Genomic DNA, 24,840 nt, shown 5'->3' on the forward strand with positions numbered 1-24,840 from the left:
TATAATAATGTTTATCATTATCACCATTGCCACCACCATCACCATCACCATCACCCTCATGCCATCATTATTAATTTGGTACCATAGTGTGCTATTTTTAAAAGTGAATTGTCAGTACAAACGACTCCTTCTTGAGGTTAAATTGAATAGATTTGTTTTCAAAACTGTTCTAATATACCCATGTTAGAGGAGAAATATAAATCATAAAATATCCTTGAATCACCTTGACTCAGTTACACTGATCATAGATAGCTTTGAAAAATTTGATTTCTCTTGGTAGCCATAACATTTCTCTCTATGAGACCCATGAGCCACTCATATAAAACCAGTATAAAACTTTGTGTCATATAAGTCTAGGATGGACAGACAGCAGTCTTCCCTATAATGATAAAAGCAATAATCCTTTTAGAAATGACAAGTGCTAACATTCTTTCCTTGAGCATTTATAATTGTCAGACACATAATCCATTGCTTTATATTGCAGCAACTCATTTGTTCCTCACCACAGCAGAAGGAAACTGATGCTCAGAGGCAGGTAGCAGCAGGCGCCCAAGCAGAGTTGGGGGCCTGGCTCTCTGACTCCAAGTCACACATTCCTCATTCTGCTCTCTTCTCCCTCTCATATGGTTCTAGCAGGAGCTTTTGTTAGCCCTGCAAAAACCTCAGAGTCCCTCCATCTTTTTGACTAATGAGTCACCGACTTCATTCTAAAAGTAGACTGATTCATTCCTACAAACTTTTAAGGTAATGAGTAACAGAAGTATTTTATATTTATAAATCTTCATAATGCTTCTAAAGCTATATAAAACAATGTATCTTAACATAGAAAGGGCAAATCATAATGTGTCTGCAGAGTGCTTAAAAATAGATCAGTTTATTATGTTGTTTTAGTTATCATAAAAGATGCATATTTTTTTAGAAAATTATAAGGCTTATGGATTGAAGCTATTAAAAAATAAACTGATCTTTCTATTCATTGATGGTCAACCAGACTAATATTAGTGAAACAAAGATGTAAAAATAAGGTTGCTACCATTGCTTGAATGTTTTATAGAGCCTGTCACTATTCTAAGTGCTATATAGGGATTAATTTTTTTAATCTTTACTACACATTTTATGGGGCAAGTGCTATTATTTTCTCTTAACAGAAGTTAAGAAGGATATCCATGGCTATGTAGGTAGTAACGTGTGGAGATGGAATTCAAGCCCCAGGCACTGTGGCTCCTGGTGTTCATATGTGTATATGCTATGCCATGCTACCCATTTACATCTGCAGTGAATGTGTCTTCCTGTCTTTTTTTCCCCCAATGCTTTTGTTGTTGTTCTATATGTATGTGAACAAGAAATAAGCATGAAGTTCTTGTAGCTGGATATTAAACTGCCTTTTAAACTTGGCATCATAGAACCAGAATAATCTCAAGCATATTAGTGCCACCAGTTTCACCAGAGAGCTTTATGGAAACCTATGCACTAATCATGATTAACTTTAGTAATTTATATGTGGCTTTTCTTAAAATGTTCCTTTATTTTTCATCCAGAGGTAAACACTAATGATGTTTATAATGGCAGGGTGTTATAAAACTAAATTGGTAATATTCTTTTTGAGCAGTGAAATATGTAAAGGTTGAGTTCCTTTTTGACACATCATTACTTACATCATCTTGCCCAAGGTCTTTAATACTCTGCAAAAGTTTGCAGCTTTATATTCTTGAAAGTGAATAGTTGATGTCTTTGATAGTTTTGATGTTATTCTTGTGAAGATAGGGTCCCATTACAACACTGATGGACATAATTAAGTATTCTTGCAGTGATAGTATTAAAATATTTTGTTACTTTGCCTACATTTTCTTTCAAAATGTATTTACTTCTGACTTCAGTCATGAAAAAGTTCTTTCAGAGAAAGATAACAAATGCTTGTGTTAAATCCTTTTGTTTTGATATTTCTTTCCATATAATTGCATCCTAATTACTCAAGACTTGATTCTTGGAAAGTAATCTGTAAGCTAACGCTTTGTATATGCAGCTACCAGTGCTGATTAAAAAAGATAATATTTCATCCCTATTTGAAATAAAAATTCATCTAATTATGATTTTCCTTCTTTTGTATTATGATACATATTTTTCTTATATTTCTTGGAGATATTGTGTTATGCATATATGTATATATGTATATATAGTAGAATATCTTCTACAAAGATGTTCTGGTGGATGATTATTCTGGCATTCATTTAAATGGCAATTAACCATATGTCCATTTCCTTAAAAACAATCTCAAGAAATATGATTCTATAGAATTATTCTCATTAGATAGATATCCTAGTGTTATGGTTTAGATATGAGGTGTCCCCCAAAATCTCACGTGTTAGACAATGCAAGAAAGTCTAGAAGTACAATGATTGGGTTATGAGCCTTAACCTATTCAGTATATTAATCCAATTGAATGGATTAACTGGGTGGTACATAGTCAGGTAGGGTGTGGTGGAGGTTGGTCATTGGGAGCATAACTTTGAGGTATATAATTTTGTCCCTGTTGAGTGGAGCAGTCTCTCTGCTCCTCAGTTTCATGTTCCGAGTTCCTTTTCTCCTTGATACCCTTCCTCCATGGTTTTTTGCCTCATCCCTCATCCAGAATAATAGAGTGGCCATGTCTAGGCTGAGACTTTTGAAACTGTGCGCACCAAAGAAACTTTTCCTACTGTAATTGTTAATTGTCAGGTCTTTTGGTCACAGTAGTCAGAAAAACCTACTAAAACATCCAATCTATATAAATAAGAGGTCATTTTTAGAGTTATTTTAAAAAGACTTTAATTAAAATTAATCATTTTGTGTTTTATGGAATTAAAGTACAACCATTCACTAGTGGTTCTTATAGTGTGTCAGAGGTTATTTGGCTTAATGCCAACTTTCTCCCCAAAATTTCTGATACAAGAAAACTCAGAAACTTTTCTTCAATGGTGTGACTACAACACCAAGAAAGAGAACACTGAAGAGCCAGGTGCAGTGGCACCTTTCATAATCCCAGCTACTGGCGTGGTGGTGGTATACCTTGAGCTCACACCAACCTGGGTAGCATAGCCAGAGCCTATCTCAAGAGAGGAAAGCTGGAGTGGGACTCACCTGTCATTTCAGCAGCTAAGGCAAGAGGATCACAAGTTTGAGGCCAGTCTCAGCAACTTAGCAACACTTTGTTTCAAAAACTTAAAAGTGCTGGGGTTGTGGCTGAGAGAGAGAGAGAGAGAGAGAGAGAGAGAGAGAGAGAGAAGAGAGAAGAGAGAAGAGAGAACACTGCAAGAGATACATAAGCATGATCTTTGGAGTTTTCCAGATGCTTAGTACCCTCATGTAGTAAAAGATGAATGTGGGGTCCTCCTTTGTATTTATTAAGCACCTGGTGAAGAAGTTACATAAACTAAAATTAGAAAGTTAGGAAAACACCAGTGGAAATTGTCTTAAAATTTTTCTTTTAGTTGTGGATAGACATAATATCTATTTATTTTTATGTGGTGCTGAGGATTGAATCTAGTGCCTCTCACATGCCAGGCAAGGGCTCTACCACTGGGCTACAGCCCAGCCCAGGAAATTGTTTTCTGTTTTCTGAGCCTGAGCAGTTTTTTTTTTTTTTTTTTTTTTTTTTTTTTTGAGAGAGAGAGAGGAGAGAGAGAGAGAGAGAGAGAGAGAGAGAATTTTTAATATTTATTTTTTAGTTTTCAGTGGACACAACATCTTTATTTTATTTTTATGTGGTGCTGAGGATCAAACCCAGTCCCCCGCGCATGCCAGGCAAGCACGTTACCACTTGAGCCACATCCCCAGCCCCCTGAACAGTTTCAGATGGTTTTAAAATTAGTTCATTTTATAAAAGAAGATGGCAGGTTAAATCTTCAAAAAGATATATTCTTTTTTTTAAACATACGTATTCTTAAAATATTTTCATATTTCCAAAAATCAGACATCCTGTTTGTAGTTTTAGAAATTTGTTCTGGAGATTGTCTTTGGGGTTGTCAATGCACATTTCTTATTTGAGGTATTCTTTAAGAATTTCTCTTTTTTTGCTCTAGTTGATGACTCAGTATCTATATACTATACTTTATGAATAGGCTAAAATAAAGATCAATGTGATGAGGCTAACCTGGTTTTTAAGGAGTGTAAGTATTTCCCAAACAATTGCTGCACTTACAAGCTTTCCAGAGACTCCTTACTCCACCCTTTTTCTTTTCTTTCTTCTTTCTTTTTTTTAATACTTTTTCAGTTGTCAGTGGACTTTATTAATATGTGGTGCTGAGAATTGAACCCAATGCCTCATACATGCTAGGCAAGTGCTTTGTCACTGAGCCACAACCCCACCCCTCTTTTATTAGTAGATCACTGTTTTCTCAATGGAGAATTCTTAGATCGTATTTAAATGGATTTCTAAGTAGGGAATTCCTGCCATTCAGCCCATCAGGAAACAGTGCAAGGCAAATGGTCTCAAATCTCTTATCCTAGTTGTCTGTTACTCACGATCAGCATGCTGCGAGTTTTGACTTCTCTGTGCCTCATGTCTCTGCTATTAGAGAAAAATAACTCAAAGCATGACTAGGGGGTTCTTTTTAGGTCCAAATTTCTACTGTTCTGGCAATCTATTTTAAGAATATGCACCTTTTTCTAAAGTACAATTTGAGGTACACTTCTGATTCCTAAATGAATAGATTTAAGCCAAGAAAGTCAGAAATAAATCAATTTCATTCTAACATACTGTTTTTCTGGGTGAATACTGTTTTGCAAATCTTCAGTTGATTTGAGATTGCCTCTCTTATTTATTACATACTGGTTTTCCTTGACTTGGATCTCTTTATTGGACATTAAGCAAGAAGAGATTTCTATAAAATTTGAAGGTCTTCAAACACTTGAAATTATTTTTAAAAAATCTTTTGTTAAGAAATCACTTTTCCTTAGAAAATGATAGGAAAAGTTTTGGTAGAGTTCTTCATACTCCTGAATTGTTAGTTAAGATCATATTTAATAAATTGTGTAAGAGCTCTGAGATAATCATTTTGTTAAGACATTTTATTTTATTTTATTTTTATTGGTTGTTCAAAACATTACAAAGCTCTTGATATATCATATTTTGCTGCAGTCTGGCTGGGCACAATTCAGGAGCCACTTGTCAAAAGAAACTAACTTTATTTTTAGAACCACACACGCCAAACAAAACAGCTCCTCAGGAAAAAACCCTCAGAGCCCAAATGCCACCACCGGCTTCCCACAAGCCACACACCCCAACAACCTCTTCCTCCCACAATCCTCCTGCTCTTGAGGCCAATTGGCTGGGTCGCATGGGCGGAGCCAAAAAAGTCCCCCAATGAGCATCACCGCAGAGGAGCCAATCAGCTAGATGTTGCTGGGCCCGCTGTGAGCCAATCATCAGCTGGCAGTCTGAAAGTTTGCTGGGGCCCCTTCGGCTGTGGCTCTCAACAATATTTCATACATTAGATTCAAGTGGGTTATGAACTCCCATGTTAAGATATTTTATTAATTCTTGATCAAACAAGAAAATAAGACAATTTCAGTTGTATTCCAGAAAGATTGACTTATTTACTGAAAGCATGCACAACTCTGGGAAGAAAGTTTACTTAATTAAAAACCCAGGGCTTGCATAGTAAAATTGTGCTGGCAGTAAATGATGTTAGTCATCTCTACAGATCCACTGTGTGTTCTGTTCTTCATGGGAAAGAATCACGTGATGAAACAGATTCTTGAGTTAAATGTTTTTCCCCAGGAAAAACAGGCATAAATATTAAGAATTACTAATGGTAATGGATTGCTACTTGGCACTTATAGCTAGGAGCAAGAATTCAGACATATGTGTTTATATAAATGATTTAATCTAATACAAATAAATAACCCTTGATATACACTGAGAACAGCTGCTCTTTCATTCTGGTTGAGAAAAACATTTTTCATGAGTACATGAATGTGGCTTTATATCACCATCATAGAGCTACATATATATACATATATATATATATACAAGGGTTTACAAATAATATTTCTTTTTATTATAAGTTAGGTAGCATTGTTTTGAATTATACTTAAAATTAGATAATACTAAAATATATAAAATTAGATACTAAAATATATCATTTTAATTAAAAAATAATCTGTAAATCTAATTTTGCTCTCTGTTTTCCCCGCTCCCCTCAAGGCTTGTGTCTCCAGAGCAGCCACCAAAGGCCAAGTTCCTGACCTTGGGGTCCAAATTCCGCTACAGTGGCCGTACACAAGCGCAGACCCGCCAGGCAAGCATCCTCATAGACAGGCCAGCGCCACATTTTGAGCGCACCTCTAGTAAACGGGTCTCTAGGAGTCTAGATGGAGGTAAATACATTTATGATAAGTTTGGATTTCATTCCTCTTTCTCTAATTCATTGTGGTCACAGAATGTTGAACTAGTTAATAAGATCATCAGAAATACCCTAGAGGAATAGCCAATTTTTTCCTCAGTAAACAAAATGCTATTATACTCAGAATAAAATAATTTTGTAGTGTTTTGACGTTGTCATTCTCATTTGTGTTCATTAGATGTTGGATGGACATGTTTTTATTTACTTGATTGTGGTTTGTTTTATGTGGTTTAATTTCTTGAACTTATTAATGATGAAATATAATTCTAAGGGTTTTTTTTGTATGTCAGTATATGAAATTTCATTCAAATGAACATAAAACATTTCTAGCACTATCTAATGTTGGGTTACTCTGATAAAGTTTACCAAACTTTCCTGTGTATGTCTTTAAAGGATTGTTTTAAATATAGTGTTTTAACTAAAAGAAAGAAATATAATGTGTTCATATGTTCTTTAAGCTCAGAGGAATTATGTATAGTTGTGTGTTTTTCCATTGGCATTCTAATAAGCTACATATTATAGTTGATTTATGTAAATTATATGTGGAAGTAAGTTGATGTTGCTTTTAAAGATCTCTATCTACCCACCTCCCCTTCTCCAATCTGGGATTTATCCCAGGGCTCTTAACAACCGATCCACATACCATGAACCCCCCTCCATTTTTTTTTTTTGTTGTTGTTATATATAGAGACAGGGTCTTGCTGAGTTTCTTAGGGCACTAAGTTGCTGAGGCTTGCTTTGATCTCTCTATACTCCTGCCTCAGTCTCCCAAGCTGCTGGGATTATAGGCATGTGCCGCCATGCCTGGCTATGTATCTGTCTTATTACCTGGTCTTTGTGGAATTAATAGTAATAGTAGATGCCCTATTAAAAAAAAAAAAAAAAAAGCTAAGGTTATGCCAGGCGCAGTGGTGCACGTCTATAATCCCAGCGGCTCGGGAGACTGAGATAGGAAGATCTCAAGTTCAAAACCAGCCTCAGCAAAAAGTGAGATTCTAAGCAACTCAGTGAGACCCTGTCTCTAAATAAAATACAAAATAGAACTAGGGATGTGGCTCAGTGGTTGAGTGCCCCTGAGTTCAATCGCTGGCACCCCCCCCAAAACCCCCCCCAAAAAAAAAAACCCACCTAAGGTTAGGGATAGGGGGTGTGTACTCAGTGGTAGAGCACTTGCCTAGCACGTGTGAGGCACTGGGTTTGATCTCACCACCTCATTAAAAAATGAATAAATAAAAAGTTATTATGTCCATCTACAACTAAAATTATATTTTTAAAAAAGCTATGGTTAAGTTTGTACTAGAATGCTTTATGAAGGACTTATTTTTACTGTGTAATGGAAATGGGTATGGTCAGTTTTCTACCAAAGAAGAAATAGTTTTCCAACGTTTTCATTTACATTTGATAGCAATTTGCAGTTCAAAAACATTATTTACTATTGTTGTTTAGTAAAACCCCCTTTTTTATTATTATGCTTTGTATTTTTCTAAAATAGGAATTTGAATAATTTGTATTTTAAATAATTAGGTGAAATGGACCAACCCAACATATGCAGTCAGATAAAAATGCTCTTTAGTGTGAAGTGTTGATGCTCACTGGCCTTAATTACTTTTCCTAGAAAAAAATTTAGAAAATACAGGCCGACACATGGAGGTCTTTCCCAGGATTTGTTGGTGAGAATTTTTTAATATATAGTTACTAGATCTTTAGTCCAGAGAGTCTTTGTAAAATCTTATGAGACCACACAAAAAATATGCAAGGGAACCATAACTGTACTTCAAATGAGTGTCTATATTTCCAAATGTAGTGATTTAAATTCAATGAATTATTAATCAACACCTGAGCACTTTTCCAAGTAAATCTGAAAATGTGCCAGCTCATGTAAATATTTCTCATGTCTTTCCCCTTGCCACAGAGAATTTATACAAGTGCTAAATAAATGCAATCACTGTTGTTTAATGCCCTGAGAGAACTCATTGCTCTTTCCAGAACACTGTCTGTCTTCAGCCTTTGTTTTAAATTGTGAGGCTCTCTAACTTTTATATTGCAAGTGTTAGACTTTTAAAGAGCAATAAACCAGTATATTTTCTTTGAGGTATATAAACCATGCTCAGGGAAACCCACCATCTGTTTGAGCAGTTAGTGCAGAGGGTTGTAGGAGGCTGTATCTGAAAACAATGATTTTTACAAGTAAAAGCTACAAACATGGCATAGTAATCCATTATTTTTCCCTTTGTGTTTTGGACACTGTAATTCATCAGATGGACGAGTCATCAAAAGGATTATTGTGTTATCTTGAAAAATAGGAGGCTTTTCATGCCAGTACATGACTAGACAGCCAGAAAACTCTTTGGTTAAGGCTTATGTTCTCTTTTTTTTCCCCTAAAGCAACACTAGTCTGTAACCTGGTACTGAATATTTTCTTCACCATCTTCATCAGTATAACTTTTGTTGTTGTTGACATATTTTGTATTTTCTTTTTTTTTCAGCTTTTTGAAGTAGGCTAGAATAATTTAGATATATAAATAATCTTTTGCTTTAAAGTTTGGCAGATTAAATCTTCTAGTGATTATATGAAAAGTACAAATCAGTGTGATAGCTGAAGACCACATACAAAATAAAAACCAGTTTAGAATAGCTGTTTTTAAAACAGTGAGACTCTTCTGAGATTAGGAAATTAAACCTAAAAGGAAGCAAATCATTCATGTAAGAGCACTAACAACCAAGATGTATTTGGGGGAGCCCCTGATTTTCTGAAAGTGGAAAATATAATAAGCAGGGTCACTACTTACATAGAGTCATCAGGGAAGGAAGGCCTATTGGAGGAAGAACCAGTTCACTTAGAATTTGAAGGATGAGAGGGAGGCAGCCAAGAGAAAAGGAGAGATGCTAAACCATTCTAGGTAGCATAAGTGGGAGGACTGAAGATTACAAGGTGAGGGAGAACATTCCAGAAACAAAAAGAATGCAAGCCTAATCAAAGGTTAGTAAGTGCCTGGAGAGGTGGGTTGTGGTCTGACCATGCAGGTCCTTGCAGGCCATGATAAAGAATGTAGATTTTATTGTACTTGCTCTTGGAAACCATTGAAGGGTATGGAGCACAGAAGAAAATTATTTTTATCTTTCAAAAAAATCATTTGGTAGAAGAAAACAATTAGGATGGAGACAGGAGGTAGGCATGCTGGTTAGGAATAGTCAAAGTGAGAGTGATGGTGCTCTTACTCTGAATGGAATTAGTCCAGTTAGCTATGCCACACTGCAGGTTAGGCTCAGTGCCTCAGCCTACAAAGCTTATCAAGTTCTACGAAAGTGTTAAAAACCTGAAAAAATTTTTGGCTCCTAAATACAAAAAGAAAACTGCAACCTGAAATTCTTTAAAAGGCATTCATTCATATTTCATATTCATTCATATTTCAGTAACATTTCCATTTGACACCATTTCTAAGTCACATTTTCACATTTTACAGTAATTCCTGACTCTCATGGGTGCTTAGAAATCATAATCAACTGTGTGTGGTGCCTCACACCTGTAATCCCAGAAACTCAGGAGACTAAAGAGGATCACAAGTTCAAAGCCAGCCTCAGCATTTTAGCAAGGCCCTAAGCAACTCAGTGAGACCCTGTCTCTAAATAAAATACAAGTAGAGCTGGTGATATGGCTCAGTGGTTAAGTGCCCCTGGGTTCTATCCCCAGTACTCCCTCTCCCCAAAAAAGAAATTATAATCATAAGAGATTATGCATAGCCATATATTTTCTAAGAAAAAATTAGTAAAATCTTGTCAAAAGTTTAAAAACAACCTCTGGAAAATAAACATATGTGATGTAAAATATGAGTGCATTTTAATATTTGATGATTTGGTGTAGGCTTTCAAAAGTATGAGTACTTATGGGCTCAAAAAGTCTTAAAAGATGAGATGTTAGAAATAGAAGTGGGAAGAACTGCTACATTTAGAAATATGTTTAAGGACTCTGTTGGGCCTGCTGTGTTCAGAAATGAAGGAAGATTCCTAGAAGACTTCTATGTTCCAGGCTTGAGCAAATGGGTACAAGTGTGAGTAGCATTTAATGAAAGAGGAAGGACTGAGGAAGATCCAAATTTTAGACAGAGCAGGTGAGCAGTGGTGAGGGTGTGTAGACTGTAGATTCATAGATTCATAGTACTGATGACTTCCAAGTTCAAGATGGTCAAGCACTATTCTTAAGTGCTTGCAGCATCAGGGGTTTTTGTATGTTATTGGGCTTCCTCTGGGACAAGGAACCAGAGCAAACCGCATGGTATCAGTAAAGCGCTTTTTATACAAGTGAAAGGACCTCATGGGAAGTCATATTTGGGAGGGAGCTAAAGATAGAGATGATCACCTGCTACTCATTTTGCCTTGTTGAAGTTTCTTGGGTTGATGTACAGTGTGATAAAAACTTTGAACTTAATACATGTTTTTGCCTAACTTTGGGAGAGATGAAGGGGGCGCATAAAGTCTGGGTTTGCTGGGGCAGTGGTGGTTTTATCTGTGTATTAGATTTGCTGTAGGTTAGGTTGAGACAAACAGGAGAGGAGTGTTAGTATAATGATAAATATTTAACATGAACAGAATTTAAATTCTTAACATTTACTGTCTTCTGGTGCTCAAAGTAAAGGTTCCTTAGTGAACAATTTCTTAAAACTTATTATATCAAATCATTTTAATAATTAGATAATTATTTATTATAATAGGTAGATTCAGAAATAAATCTAGACGAGACCAAAGAGACCCCAGAGAATTTAAAGTATTGGTTACATTTTTCTGGCATTTTGCCTTGACTCTGGTTCAGTTCAGCTGGTCTGAGGGCTCCTCCTACTGGTCAATTCCATTGTTGAAGCATATCCTTCAAAAATCTGATGAGACCCTGTGTGGTTCAGTGGGGTAAATTCAAAATACTGTTAGATTTTGGTAAAAGTTTAAAAATGAGCTTATTTTATATTCTGATATTTTCAGAGATCAAGCAGTATTTTTATTTCTGTTAGTTGTATGTATGCTGCCTGTTTATTTGAGAGGGAAGTATTCTGTGTAAAGCTTTACCTTTTATATATCTTACAGTAATCCAAAATTATCTTTTTTTTTTTTTTTTTTTTTGTAACCAGCTCCAATTGGTGTTGTGGACCAAAGTCTTATAAAGGATTTTCCTGGACCTGCTGGGGGGATTTCAGCGTATGGCCCAGGAGTTGTCAGCACTGCCATTGTACAAGATAGGGACAGCCGGAGGGATGTCAGAAGCCCATCTAAAGCCCCACATTTGCAACTCATTGAAGGAAAGGTATGGCAAATTAGTAAAATACATGGTTTTAAATGTGTATGTGGACCAGAGGCTATCTGGTTCATTTTCAGATATCAAATATTTTAAAATTATCATTGTTTCTATATTGTTGTAAATTCCCAGTTTTCAAATATGTGTATGCTCCTGCTTGACTGATTTCTAACCATGTTTTGGTTGTTGTTGAAAGCAAAATATTGCAGTGTAAATTATATTAATGCAAGTAAGTAATTCACTGGTCTTTCTGGCTTTGTAATAATCTTACTTGAATTACCATCCTATAGAATCTATGATGATTTGAAAATTATATTTGGTTTGTTCCAAGTAATTTTAAAGTATATAGCCTCTGTCTTTATTAATTATGTCGACTTGAATTTCTAGACATACACAAAATGATCTTGTGTTTTTCAATGATAATCTGTAAGTGCCTTAGGAATTCCTGCATCAGTAACCTCTAACGCCCAGCACAGAGGTCAAGTGCTTCATGTAGTAGATGACTCAAATCATTTGTATTCCATTATTATATGTTTTGTGACTATTACCTTGAAAATTTTGTTAAAAATAACAGAAATTGTGTCCCACAAGATAACTTTCAACTGCTGGAAAATGATCAGAATTTTTAAAAATAATTATGATAAGGAGGCACCTTAGGAGAGTGACTACTTACATGTGAAACAGAAGAGCATGGCATTTCAGCAAGTTTCTGTTCCATTTATTAAATAATTTGACATATCTAGTTTTAAAAAAAATTTTTTCTTGTGTATCGTAAAGACAAGAAAGTATTTTTTCAAATTTCAGGGAAGCTTATCTTCAGCAAATGACTGGTTATGCTGGCTTATTTTGCTAATTTTTTAATGTCTGTCAGTAATCAGATTTGAGTTTCATAGGATTTACTTGCAATCAGTTTGAAAATAATAATTAAATCAGTTGATACCTATAAGTTTAAGTAATAAAAGTAGTCCAATTTCCTCTTTAAAATAGATCATTTAATTCGTCTTCTAACTATACTTTGTTAATATAAAACCTACTTGAAAGTAAAGTTTTCACTAATAACCCATTTCTTCTTTTTTCCTCTTTCCCTCTTGCATTCATTTTTTCCTTTGAATGTATATGTTGTGTAATTTCTTATTCAATTATGGATTTGTTTTTGAAAATAGACTGCTTGCATGTGTCCACCTTCACCACTCATCCGTTGTGTTTCATCTTTTTCTCCAAGCCTGTTGCCAGTCCCTGAAGTGGACTTGCTTTCAGACATTTCAGAGGAAGACCCTTTTGGGGAGGCTGACCAGGTCACACTAGACAGTTTAGAGCTCCTTTCCACAGGTGAAACGTCAGAGCAGGGAGACCCTGAGGTTACCACACTGGATTCTATCTTGGATCCTGTTGTAGTCCCTGCTCAGTCTGATTGTCCTCCATTGCACGAGAAGACTCTTAAAGCAGGTGACCGAGAGAATTCTGAATTTGGTTACTTCTCCTTCAGCTTCTCCAAATGTTTTCCCTCTGGTTTCCCCTCCCTTCTTGATGAAGATGGATATCTTGCTTTCCCTAGCCTCCCTAAGCTCTGGGTTTCCTTCCTCCCTCCTGATGTTCAGCACTATGTTCCTATCACTTCTCCTTCATTCATTCCTTCCCTTATCCTCATCTTTGGGCTGTTGCTCTCTGCTTCTCAGTCTGTTCCTTTTTCTCTCACCTTTTCGCTTCCTCTGGCTCTAGCCCTCTGCTATCTGGAGGCCAAAGCTACCTCCTTGAATGCTTCTTATGACCTTGATTTGAATGATAAAATAGAGGAAGAGGAAGCAGTTGCTGGAACTTCGCCATAAGCTTCATTTTGTGAAGTCAACAAACCACACTTCATCTTACACACCTCCTAATATAGAGTGTAAACATGTGCATAAATTTCAGATTACCCTCAAAATAATATCACCTGCACATTTTCATACATACAGTGTTTTATTGCATGAGAGATAAGTGTAGGCACTTCTGCGTTGATATTCTTTGGCCAGGTCCCACAAATTTTGAGTTGAGAGCAAAGTGATAGGATTATTTTGTAAATATCTAGATCATACTAGATTTTTAACAAAAGTAGTGGGAGAGAGGGAAAATTGTATTGTCCTTAATCTCCATAGGTGTGTTTGTTTTGCATACAAATGTCAATGCTGTTCCTTTAAGATGGGAACTTTTCATTTTAAAATAGAACTTAGAATGCAGTGGACATCACTGTAATTGACATTTACTAATAGAACTCCTTAGGATTATTGTTTCTGTTGTTTAAAATCCAAGTTTGTTCTTGCATTTGTGAGGCTATATCAGTAACCTTTACCCATGACATTTGTTACGTCTCATCTCAGAAACTCCTTATCTTCTTTTATTATAGCATTTGGGGACTAGCCAGATGAATTTTAGCTAGGATATTTTTTTTCTCCCAACCCTAAATCATGTATTTATATTTAAAAAGGAAGATATTATTCTGTTACTTTTAACAAATGTGTGTGAAAAATGAAATATGGCTTTTTGAAAGTTTAGACATGTAGCACTGAGATTAGGCCCCTTATTGAAAATTAGGTGTCTGGTGTGAGGATTTTTACCCCTATATAAGGCAACTTTTTTTTCAAGCATACTACCTCTGCACTTATTAGTCAGTCAGTGTTAACATGTGCAGTATTTTTTTTTTTTTAACTTACTTTGCTGAATGTGGTCTGGTGAATTAGTATCTCAGAGTATCCTGTGTATACTGTTAACACATGGAGTAAAACCTGAAGAGAAATGTGAAGAAATGTAGTGAGTATTCATGGTAGGAGAAACTACAATTTTGAATTTAAATGAGAAACACCAAAGATAGCATTGTAGAGAATTAAGTGCTAACCAAGGAATTGGAAAATAGTTCTTAACAGATTGTTGAATGGCTATGACTCATTTTTCACTTCTGATAAAAAAGACTCTGAGCTCCCTGCTTACCTCTCAAAAATACTGTGAGTAGTTACCAAAAACAAAGGTAAGCATTTTGACACTATCATCCCAGCAAAGAAGGAAAAGAATATATGGTATGAATTAACCTGTAAAGATTATTTCCTTTAGTATCAGAATTAATATTTTTCTTTTTTGCCATTCTTTTCCTGGGGTCAGAATTCACTCAGATTTATGTTGATCTTCCAGATTTATTTTGGGGGATGCGGGGGGATCATTAGATGTTGAGAAATGTCCAACAATGAAAAAGGGCTTTTTTGGACCGGCGAGGATTGAATGCAGGGATGCTTGACCACTAAACCACATCCCCAACCCTTTTATTTTTATTCTTATTTTATTATTTTTTGGTACCAGGGATTGAACCCAGGGGCAGTTAACCACTGAGACACATCCCCAGCCCTTTTTTGTATTTCATTTTGAGACAGGGTCTCCCTGAGTTGCTTAGGGTCTTGCCAAATTGCTGAGGCTGGCTTTGAATTTGGGATCCTCTTGCCTCAGCCTCTCAAGTTGCTGGGGTTACAGGCATGAGCTACCGTCTCCAGCTAAAAAAGTATTCTTGATTAAAGAATTTTATTTAAGAAGAGTGACTGTATTTCAAAATATATTTTAAATACCATCTTAATATGAGAGTAGCTAAATAAATCATTTGCCTCCAAGGAAAGAAATCCATATCTAAAAAAAATAGTGACAGTATAAGGTATGATGATGTAAAATATATAACCAATATAAGGCAAAAGACAAGATTTATGTCATTATACCTGTTTCCTCTCTAGTTGATTCAGACATGTCAGAGCACAGCAGATTGAATTATGCCATATTTGCACTCTTATATTTTCATTCCTGAGTTAAAAAAAAATTCAAAAGCAGAGTATAATCTAGGGACGGAGAAAGAGTGAAGCTTTCATTCTCCATTTCACTTTGCAAAGGATCATTTCCATCATTTGTACAGCACTGTAGGTGACGAAAGACCAGAGTGGCTTAATATTCTGCATCTTGAGGGCCATACAGAGAAGGTTGGTAATGCTGCTTCGCCATTTATGTTTGAACACAACTTCTCTGCACTGATGGCAGAGTTCCCACTAATGCTCCCCTTCTTTCTGGCTGCTTGCTATGTGCCTTTCCAGGCGAAGATGGAAGAAGAAGAAACACAGCTGGAGGAGGTGGCTGTTTTTCCCTGAAGTTAAATATCTGGTGGCTGCTGCCTGCCATTATTACTGTTGGGGTGGTATTGGAATGTATTTTCAGCGCTTATTTGAGTTTTGTTCGTTGTGGTGTTAAGTTCTTAAGATTTTTATTCCTCTTTTATTTTAAAGTCTTAGAGCTTTCAAATTCTGGGTCATTTCTGGTGCTTGCTGATTGATACATTTACGTTTATTTGCTTTCCCCCCCCCCCTGTGTGTGATTTAATTTCACAGAAAAATTCCTTGAGAGTAGAAGGGGATAATATTTATGTCAGACATAGCAATTTAATGTTGGAGGTTTGTATAATCTAAGAAAACAATTGTCCTAATGGCTGCCAGGCTGCTGTGGACGGGAGGTCACGCACAGGCTGGCTGGCAATGTTCTTCTAGCACAGTGCATGACATGCATGGGGGAAATTCAACTTGGGAGCGCATGTTACCAGTCCAACTTGGTTCTTTTAAAGTGGCTAAGATAAAATTAGATCTATTAGAAGTTCTCAAAGTGACAACTGGGAAAAAAGTTCTGTTTACTAAAATGAGTAAAGTTTACTTTTAGTCTTGGAATTGTTGCCTATATTCTTAATGAATTATCTCTAGGGCATAGAATCTGAAGTAACATGGTTCTACATTTAATATATATTAAGCAGAACAGGTATTTATTGATCTGACATTAAATCATTTGACTGTTGATCTATGCCCATATATATATTTTTAAAGTCCATGTGATTAGTAATGTGGTCCACTTAAAGTATTCTGTTTGAGAATATATTGATTGAATTGTTTTGATTAGAAAGGGCAAATGATAGAGAGAAAAGAGACAAAGAGAAACAAAAAAAAAATTAACTACCCAGTTAGGAATGTAAAATATGTTCCCCGTGTCACATGAGAACAGGTTTGTTTTTATTTTTGTAGATAGTGAGTGGCAGTGAATTCAGTGGAGAACTGCATTTCTTAGTAATCTGACTAATCTGGTTGCTTCTGGCAGCTTTGATAACTATTGGAAATGTATTTTTTTTTTTTTTGCTTAATTTACTAAAATGCTATAAAGTATAATAAGTAACATTGCTTTGAACAAACGCAAGAAATGTGCCTGATCTCAAGCCACGGTCATTTTCCCATGCCATGCAAAGATTTTTAGATTTTTATGAGTTTTTGCAAATGGCTATAGAAGCTCATAGATGAGCTAGTATGCTTGTGCATGCATATGGATTATCTAATTTTATCAAATGCATGACCTGTTCCTTTGGGAGTGGGATGAAAACTATAATCTGCAGGCGGCCCTGTGATTTTTGAAATGTATGAAAACATTTAAATTTAGTTACAATCATTTCCTGAACATGAATTACCACATGTACTATTTACCAGAGCCAGTCTTTCCATTAATCATGAAAATTGACCTGGTAGTTTTTCTTGCATCTTTGTTTGGTATGTGAGGCATCTGAGCCCTATGTTTGTGCTCATCATGACATGACACCAGAATGAGGCTCATTATTATAGGAAACCCAAACAGAATCAACCTCTAGAAGAGGTATTTTTTTTTTTTATTCCATAAGGATTAAAAGCACTATTGGAATTTTCTGACATAAGTCAACCTTTGGTTTTTTCCCTTTTTTTTTTTTTTTTTTTTTTGATGGTTCTGGACTGGCTTTCCCTTCAGGCTAAGTGTGCTTTTGAATCTACTTTTCTCTGTTTTGTGCTTGACTTGATGCATTCACAGAATTCAGTTTTAATAGTAGAAAGGTAGATTTGCAGGAACAAAGTCATAGACTGAAATTCAAATTCAAGAACAGAAGGATTATTAGCCATTTTGGTGATCAGTTCCATGGCTTCCTTCTAATAACTATAAATAATTATTTCTAAAAATATTTTAAACAGAATTAATTAGAATCTTTAAAATGAGTCATAAAGATATACATTGGCTTTATTTTCAAATTTTGATGAACTCATTAGGGTTATCAATAGATGGTTTTATGGCTTTTGAGACTTGGCATTTTTCTTGCTTTACTATGTTTTTTTTTTTTTTTTTTAATCATAAGCGTGCTTTGTCTTATTTTTTTTTTTTTTGGTTTTATTTTTTTATTTTTGTCCTACTGGGTTTTTCCCTTTTGGATTTCCCCCCCTTTGTCACGTTACATATTGCTAGGACCTGGATAAGGCCCAGGAAGACATACTGAAACATCAGGCTAGCATTAGTGAACTCAAGCGCAATTTTATGGAATCCACACCTGAGCCGCGCCCTAATGAATGGGAAAAACGACGTATCACACCTCTGTCCCTACAGACACAAGGGGTATGTCACTAGCTGTTTGTTGGCTATATATCTCGATCCACTGTTCAGTAAAGTTTAGGATGTTAATCTTATATGTTGATTATCAGAAATTACAAATTGTTCCCATTTAATTTTTTTATATTGCTAACAATTTTTTAAAATACTAAATATTTATTAACAATGTAATACTTATTGGCCTAGTTCTTAGGTAAATTATGAGTTTCAAAATGCCTTTGAAATATTTCAGAGTAATTTTACTATTTTATTCAAGTAAGCTAATACAAATGTATTGTTATACAGGACAACATAGCATAATATTGTATTTAATAAGCTACTTAGTTATTGCTTCTGAAATAAGGAAATTAACAAGTAAATAATTAATAACTAAAGGAATGTGGATTATATTTTTAATGTTCTAAGGTCATTGCCATGAGGATAATAAGTTAAAACTTACATTTAAAGACTTGAGTCCTGTTGAATGTTTTATATGATACAACTTAATATTCAAACTTCCCAGTAATGATGCATAGAATAAATATCATTTTTAAAACATTTTTAGTCATAATGTCTTTTCACACTTATTCTTTTTTCTTTCTATAGTTTACTTTTCTTCACCACAAATATAAGTAATACCTGTAGAATATATTCTTCAAATGTTTCTCTCTTTATGCCTATGTATCTCTCTTTCTCTCTGATAATCCCAAATCCTTCCTGTGGTTGACCAGGAAATTCCATGGGTTCATCATACTTGAGACAGTGATCATACTCTTTATTCTGCAGTTTTAAAAATTGTACAAAGATCTTATCTGCAATTTCAACTTTCAGTGTCTAGTGTGGCTTGATGTTGTCAAATTGTAGACATTTAATTTAGATATTCTAATGCTATTTTTATTCACCTTTCCTTAAAAAGCCAAGCTGTTGGTTGCCCCAAGTTTCAAAGTTTATGACATTTTTAAAATTTATTTATGACAGTGGAATGCATTACAATTCCTATTACACATATAGAGCACAATTTTTCATATCTCTGGTTGTATACAAAGTATATTCACCTCAATTTGTGTCTTCATACGTGTACTTTGGATAATAATGATCATCACATTCCACCATCATTTATAACCGCATATCCTCACTCTTCTCCTCCAACCCTTCTGCCCTATCTAGACTACAGAGCAATAGTAACAGAAACAACATGGTATTGGCACCAAAACGGAGTTGTAGACCAATAGTACAGAATAGAGGACACAGAGACTAACCCACAAAATTACAATTATCTTATATTGGACAAAGATGCCAAAAACATGCACTGGAGAAAAGATAGCCTCTTCAACAATGGTGCTGTGAAAACTGGAAATCCATATTCAACAAAATGAAATTAAACCCCTATCTCTCAACATGCACAAAACTCAACTCAAAATGGATCAAAGACTTAGGAATAAAACCAAAGTTTGTGACGTTGAAAGGAAAAATAGTACTTTAAAAACAGATTGGCAAAAATAATTGCGGAACTGAAGAACAAAATTTTTGAAAATATCAAGACTTAAAACACCATGTATGATAGAGTAGATATCACCTAAATTTTTATTTTCAGATTTCCTAGAGATAATATTAGTTTTAGCTGTCTGCTCTAGAGTTTTCTGGAGAAAGTGTGTGATGACATGCTAAAAGCTTTCCTTATGTGCCACTTCATCTGGCTTGTTCCACTGACTCACACAGTTGTTTTATGTTTGTGTTGCTGTAGGTGTAATGTATGTGTCTTATTTGTTGATTGTGTCTATTGTTTAAAACAATAGAGAAAAGGAGACCATCTTTTCAAGGATATTTTGTCCATGAAGGAGAAGTACCTGACGGCAGCAACACGGACAGTTGAAGATAAAGCTCAGGAGGCGGACAAGGTGTTCACCTTGCATCCTTGGATCTACTCTTGCTTTTTGCCCCTTTCCATTTATTCTGTCCACATCCATAGATATTTCCTTTTTCTTACTTATCAACCTTAATTTTTTCAAATAAGTTTTTGATTAAAACTGATTCCTCATACTTAGAAGCATAGAATCATCAGGGAGGTGCATAAACCCTTTACTTGAAAATTCACAATTTGAAATGAAGAAATAACAATCAATTTAGCTGATAAAACGATCCCTAGTTTGATGTATGTGGCTGACAGTTGGGAAACTATAATTTCATGTGAAAATGCACTGTATAACTCTTATGCACACTGTGGTTCTGTTAAAATAACAAATTATATGTGCATTAGGTTACTAGTTCACTAATCACATATGAAAACCTGCATTTTTTAAGACTTTTAGTGGGAAAAAAGACTTTGCATCATAGCAGCCTTTCTTATCTCTCTCTTGCTTCTGTTTATATGAAATGCCTAATGTTAATGAGGAAGTTGTTTTCCAGCACTTTTATATTCTCTCTCCTAATTATATTGATCATGCTTACTCATCTGGTCGGCCTGGGAAGTTCAGAGTCTAGTGGTGGAGCTAGACAGCAGACAAGTATATTAGTAAAAAGAATGTCAGGTACTAAGAAGTAACTGTTAAGAAGGTAAAATACAGTGCTGTGTTAGAAAGGGGATAGGGAAGCTGCTTTACCATTGTGGTCAGGAGGATATGTTAATTGAGTTGAGATCTTGCTGATGACAAGGAGGTGGACATGTCAAGACTTTTCCATTTGTAGGGAAGAACAAATGTAACACCTTAAGGCAGGAACTTGTTGAATAAGGCTGAGCACAAAGGAAGGTAAAGGCCAAAGAAGTCAGACCCACACATCATGTCAGGGTCTTAAAAATTATATTTATGGTTTAGAATTATCTTATAGGAATGATGGGAAGCCATTGGAGATTTTTTAAGGTGAGTCTTGATATAATTTTCTATGTGTCAAACAGAAATCCTTCTGGCACTGGATAAAAAATGGATTATAGGGGATGTGAACGAGAGAAGAGATCAGTAATAAAATATTTCCCTTCTGTAAAGTAGATTTTGTTAATCACTAGAGAGTAATCATTAGATGCACAGTAAAGAGTGGGAAAGGAGGGAAACAATGCGAAAATTCCCTTAAGGACTTTGAGGTCCAGGTGAGGTGAAATAATTTCTGGAACACTGCAAATGAGAAATGTAATGTTATAAACCCAAAGCAAGTGGTACGTGTTTCTCTCTCTCTCTCTCTCTCTCTCTCTCTCTCTCTCTCTCTCTCTCTCTCTCTCAGTTTAGCTTGAGATTCAAAGCCAGTTAGACAGTATGTATATAATAAGGACTTTAATATTACATGCTTTTTAAACATATTTGTAAACATCTGTCTTCCATAAGCAGGCCGAGTGGCATCATTTGATCCAATGTAGAGTGATGTCTTTGGATTTCTGCAGTAGGAAACTGGGATTTTGATGAAGATGTTTAAAATTATTTTTCTGGATCTCATGTTTTAGAAATGTACAATATAGCTGGGCATGGGCACACTTGTAATCCCAGTGGCTTGGGAGGCTGAGGCAGGAGGATAGTGAGTTCAAAGCCAGCCACAGCAACAGCGAGGTGTGGCTGTGGCTGTGGCTCAGTGGTTGAGTGCCCTTGAGTTCAAAATCCCTGGTACCCCACCTCAAATGTACAATATAAAATGTCTTATAAATGTTATAGTAAAATGAAGTTTATGTGAAATTTAAATCAGGAAAAGCCCCTATTCAGCTTATCTGCATTTGAAGTTGCAACTTTTTTCTGTACTTTTCCTCTCCAATACATGTGAAAAAATACATACTTATTTGCCATGCATGTAGATTGTTCTAACTATATTCATTTATTTACCCCAGGAATACATTAAATACATGCATATGTTTTTTTTTTCCTGAAATAACGTACTACTATTAACTCAAAGTATGTGAGCAGTTGAGTATACTGCAGTGTTTTGACTTTAACAATTCCTTTTTTTTCTAGCTTTTTTAAATTGGTACATTGTAGTTGTACATAATGATGGGATTTGTTAAATATTCATGCATGCACACAGTATGACAATATAATTTGGCCAGTGTTACTCCCAGTACTTCCTCTGTTCCCCGCTCCTCGCATCCCCTGTTTCCTCAGAATACATTTTTAATTTCGGTCCTCATATCTGTATTTTCTTTTTGCTAAGGATTTTGCAAGGTTTCTTGTTTCTCTTTGAATTATATTCCTTATTGAAATGCAAAATCAAAGATTATGTGCAAGTATATAATTCGACCAAATTTTCCAAATTCTTATGTATGGGTTTTATAGGTTTTTATAAGCAGTAATAATTTCTTGTTTTAAAAAAAAAAAATAGGTGCACTGAACTTTTAAAATGGTTTTGGTTTGAAAGTGAATGATTTTGAGAATAGAACAAAAAATTGGAAACCAAGTCATTTAGTCCTCAATGGATAAATAAGTCAATTGTGTATCCTCTTAAGAATTATGAGAATTATGACAACGTGTATAAAGTATTTTCATGAGTCTAACAGAGATTATCTAGACAGTAGTTTTCAGATGCTTTGAAGGTATTTTATTGAATAATTAAATGTGTGACACTTATTTAAATTCCCCAGTATTCTCTTATTGGGAAGGACTCCCTTTTTACCCCACCCTTACCCCTAGAGATGGTGTCATCATTGGGATTATAATTGAACTGAATTAGTCTAGAAGCTTTTATTTTTCCCTGAGTATTTCAAGCATTTACCATATTCCCTTCCTCATCCCTCTTTGTTTACTGTCTGAAGGGATGTCTCATTAATCTCATGCATTTATTTATATATTTTTAAAAATATATCTGAAGAGTGGGATTTATTAAGAATTGTCTTATTCCTCTGACACTTCATGGTGATTCTTTTTTTAGTTGTAGTTGGACACAATAATTTTATTTAATTTATTTATATGTGGTGCTGAGGATTGAACCCAGTGCCTTGCACATACTAGGTGAGCACTCTACTGCTAAGCCACAATCCCAGCCTCTTCATGGTGATTCCTTTTTAGTGACATTCCAAGATTCTAAGAACAGTACCCAGCTTTCCTGTTGTTCTTTCAGGCAGGTTAGCAACCATTGTTTAAGGAACAAAAATGTGAAAGTTAAAATTTGCTTTAATTTTTCAGGAACCAATAATTTTCACATTGCTCACTGAGTTTTCAGACCTGGGTTTGTCTTATTTAAAAATTTTCCATTTCCTGTTGCTTTTAGCTAAATTTTTTTTTAAAAGACAATCTTTTTATTGTGTAGAATACTTAGCATGCCTGAGAGAATTACTATGGGTTGCTGTTAAGAATGTTGCACAAAATCATGTACAGAGGGGAAGTGATCATAGGAGCTAGATGATTGGGGAATGAATGCCTCACACAAAATATGGCCTGTTAGTGGCAAAATCTAAAAGGCTTCAATGCATAGGGGAGGGCTTTGAGTGTGTGGGGGGGTGGGAAGTGACCCATGCTGTAGTATAAGAAGAATCTCAGGTGTAGGAGCTACTGAAGAGGCCATTCTGTGCAGAGAGACTGAGGAAGTACCTAGGACATGTGCAATAGTATTTGGTAGGTAGGTAGGTTGTGCTGTTTATGATAAAGATTCAGCAATAAACCAAGTTTTAGCTGATTTCTGTAGGTTACAGTTACCAAAGATTTTTAAGCAAGGTGGAAAAGCTTGTGTTCAGACATACCTCCATATACTGCTGTAGAATCTTCAAAATTCTCTTCTCTCAGTTTATGCTGTTCTATTATTCTTTCTTGTGTAACCTTTCCTTTTTTCCAATAGGTCACTGCTGTCTGTTCTGATGTATTGTTAATTCTTTGCTCTTCCTTTTCTGACCTCTCTAGAGCCTAGAAGAGGAGATAACATCAATTTTGTTTAGTGGAAAGGGCTTTTCTGATAGCATGAAAGCCACCTTCCTTTCAGCCACAACTTGGACAGCAGAGGGCGCTCTTGTGAACCCTAATGCACCTCCTAGAGAAAAGCTTTCCTCCTCGCCCTTCTCACACTTGCCAGAGGTGCATTTTACTTTGTTTCCCCTGTTACTAAAAGCCACATATGAGAGTAATTTTAATTTTTGAATATTCAGGCCTACTTCCCTCCAGTGCTTTCACTGGTGAAATTAAAACTCTCTGGGAGAAACATTCAAGGAACAGTGACAGAATTTGGATATTAGGAAAAGAAATAGATTGGATGTTTCTACTGATGCTTTTGGTTGAAAACAGAAACAAAAAATCTGCCTAAATTCAGGGAATCACTTAAAAGATGATGGCTTAGAGCCTGAGGTGTTAAGTAGAAGGAAAGCCTCAACTAAGGAGAGTTCAAGTTTTCAAATTCAAATCTTGGGCATCTTCTGAGGTTCATTTTTAAAATTCTGTTTATATGAAAAAAACTTGAAGTGCCTGCTGTATCAGTGAAGTCATTGTTTTTGAATGACCCTAAGGGGTTCTCTGAATTTGAGCAGAACGTATCCAGCCATTTGAATTAACTAATAAATAGTAAGAATAATTCATTTACTTGTAGTAATCATTAAATGTCTGATTTAGAAGTATTCTGATCACTTGATATCTTTATTTATACAGGAATTTATAAGTAGTTACAGTTAAGTGTTACCTGCTTATAAAAATAATTTCAGATTATTTTTCCATTTAATGTGTGAAACCTCCTGGTTTTCAGTAAAACTGGAAGGATGATTATCTTTGTTCTGTTGGTCAAATGATTTATATGGTATGAATTTTGAGCAACTCAATTATAACCTTACCAGACATTTAAAAATAACAGAACAGATCAAAAAGAGCTTGTGAG

At 35.3% G+C, this 24,840-nt stretch overlaps 1 protein-coding gene across 17 annotated transcripts in view; it reads left to right on the forward strand.

The window, feature by feature from the left end:
* Positions 1-24,840, forward strand: part of Epb41l2 (erythrocyte membrane protein band 4.1 like 2) — a 192,064-nt gene that overhangs the window by 136,292 nt on the left and 30,932 nt on the right. For 13 of the 17 annotated variants that reach the window (XM_076858249.2, XM_076858248.2, XM_076858245.2 and 10 more), the window contains 6 exons: positions 6,185-6,357; positions 11,501-11,673; positions 16,050-16,112; positions 17,959-18,105; positions 19,875-19,976; positions 23,883-24,053. In XM_076858249.2, coding sequence (XP_076714364.2) covers positions 6,185-6,357; positions 11,501-11,673; positions 16,050-16,112; positions 17,959-18,105; positions 19,875-19,976; positions 23,883-24,053 — 829 coding nt within the window. The remainder of the gene's footprint in view (positions 1-6,184; positions 6,358-11,500; positions 11,674-16,049; positions 16,113-17,958; positions 18,106-19,874; positions 19,977-23,882; positions 24,054-24,840) is intronic. The other 4 variants (XM_076858259.2, XM_076858260.2, XM_076858261.2 and 1 more) reach the window with 3 other exon arrangements.

Source organism: Callospermophilus lateralis, chromosome 6 (assembly GCF_048772815.1).
Source record: "Callospermophilus lateralis isolate mCalLat2 chromosome 6, mCalLat2.hap1, whole genome shotgun sequence".
NCBI lineage: Eukaryota > Metazoa > Chordata > Mammalia > Rodentia > Sciuridae > Callospermophilus > Callospermophilus lateralis.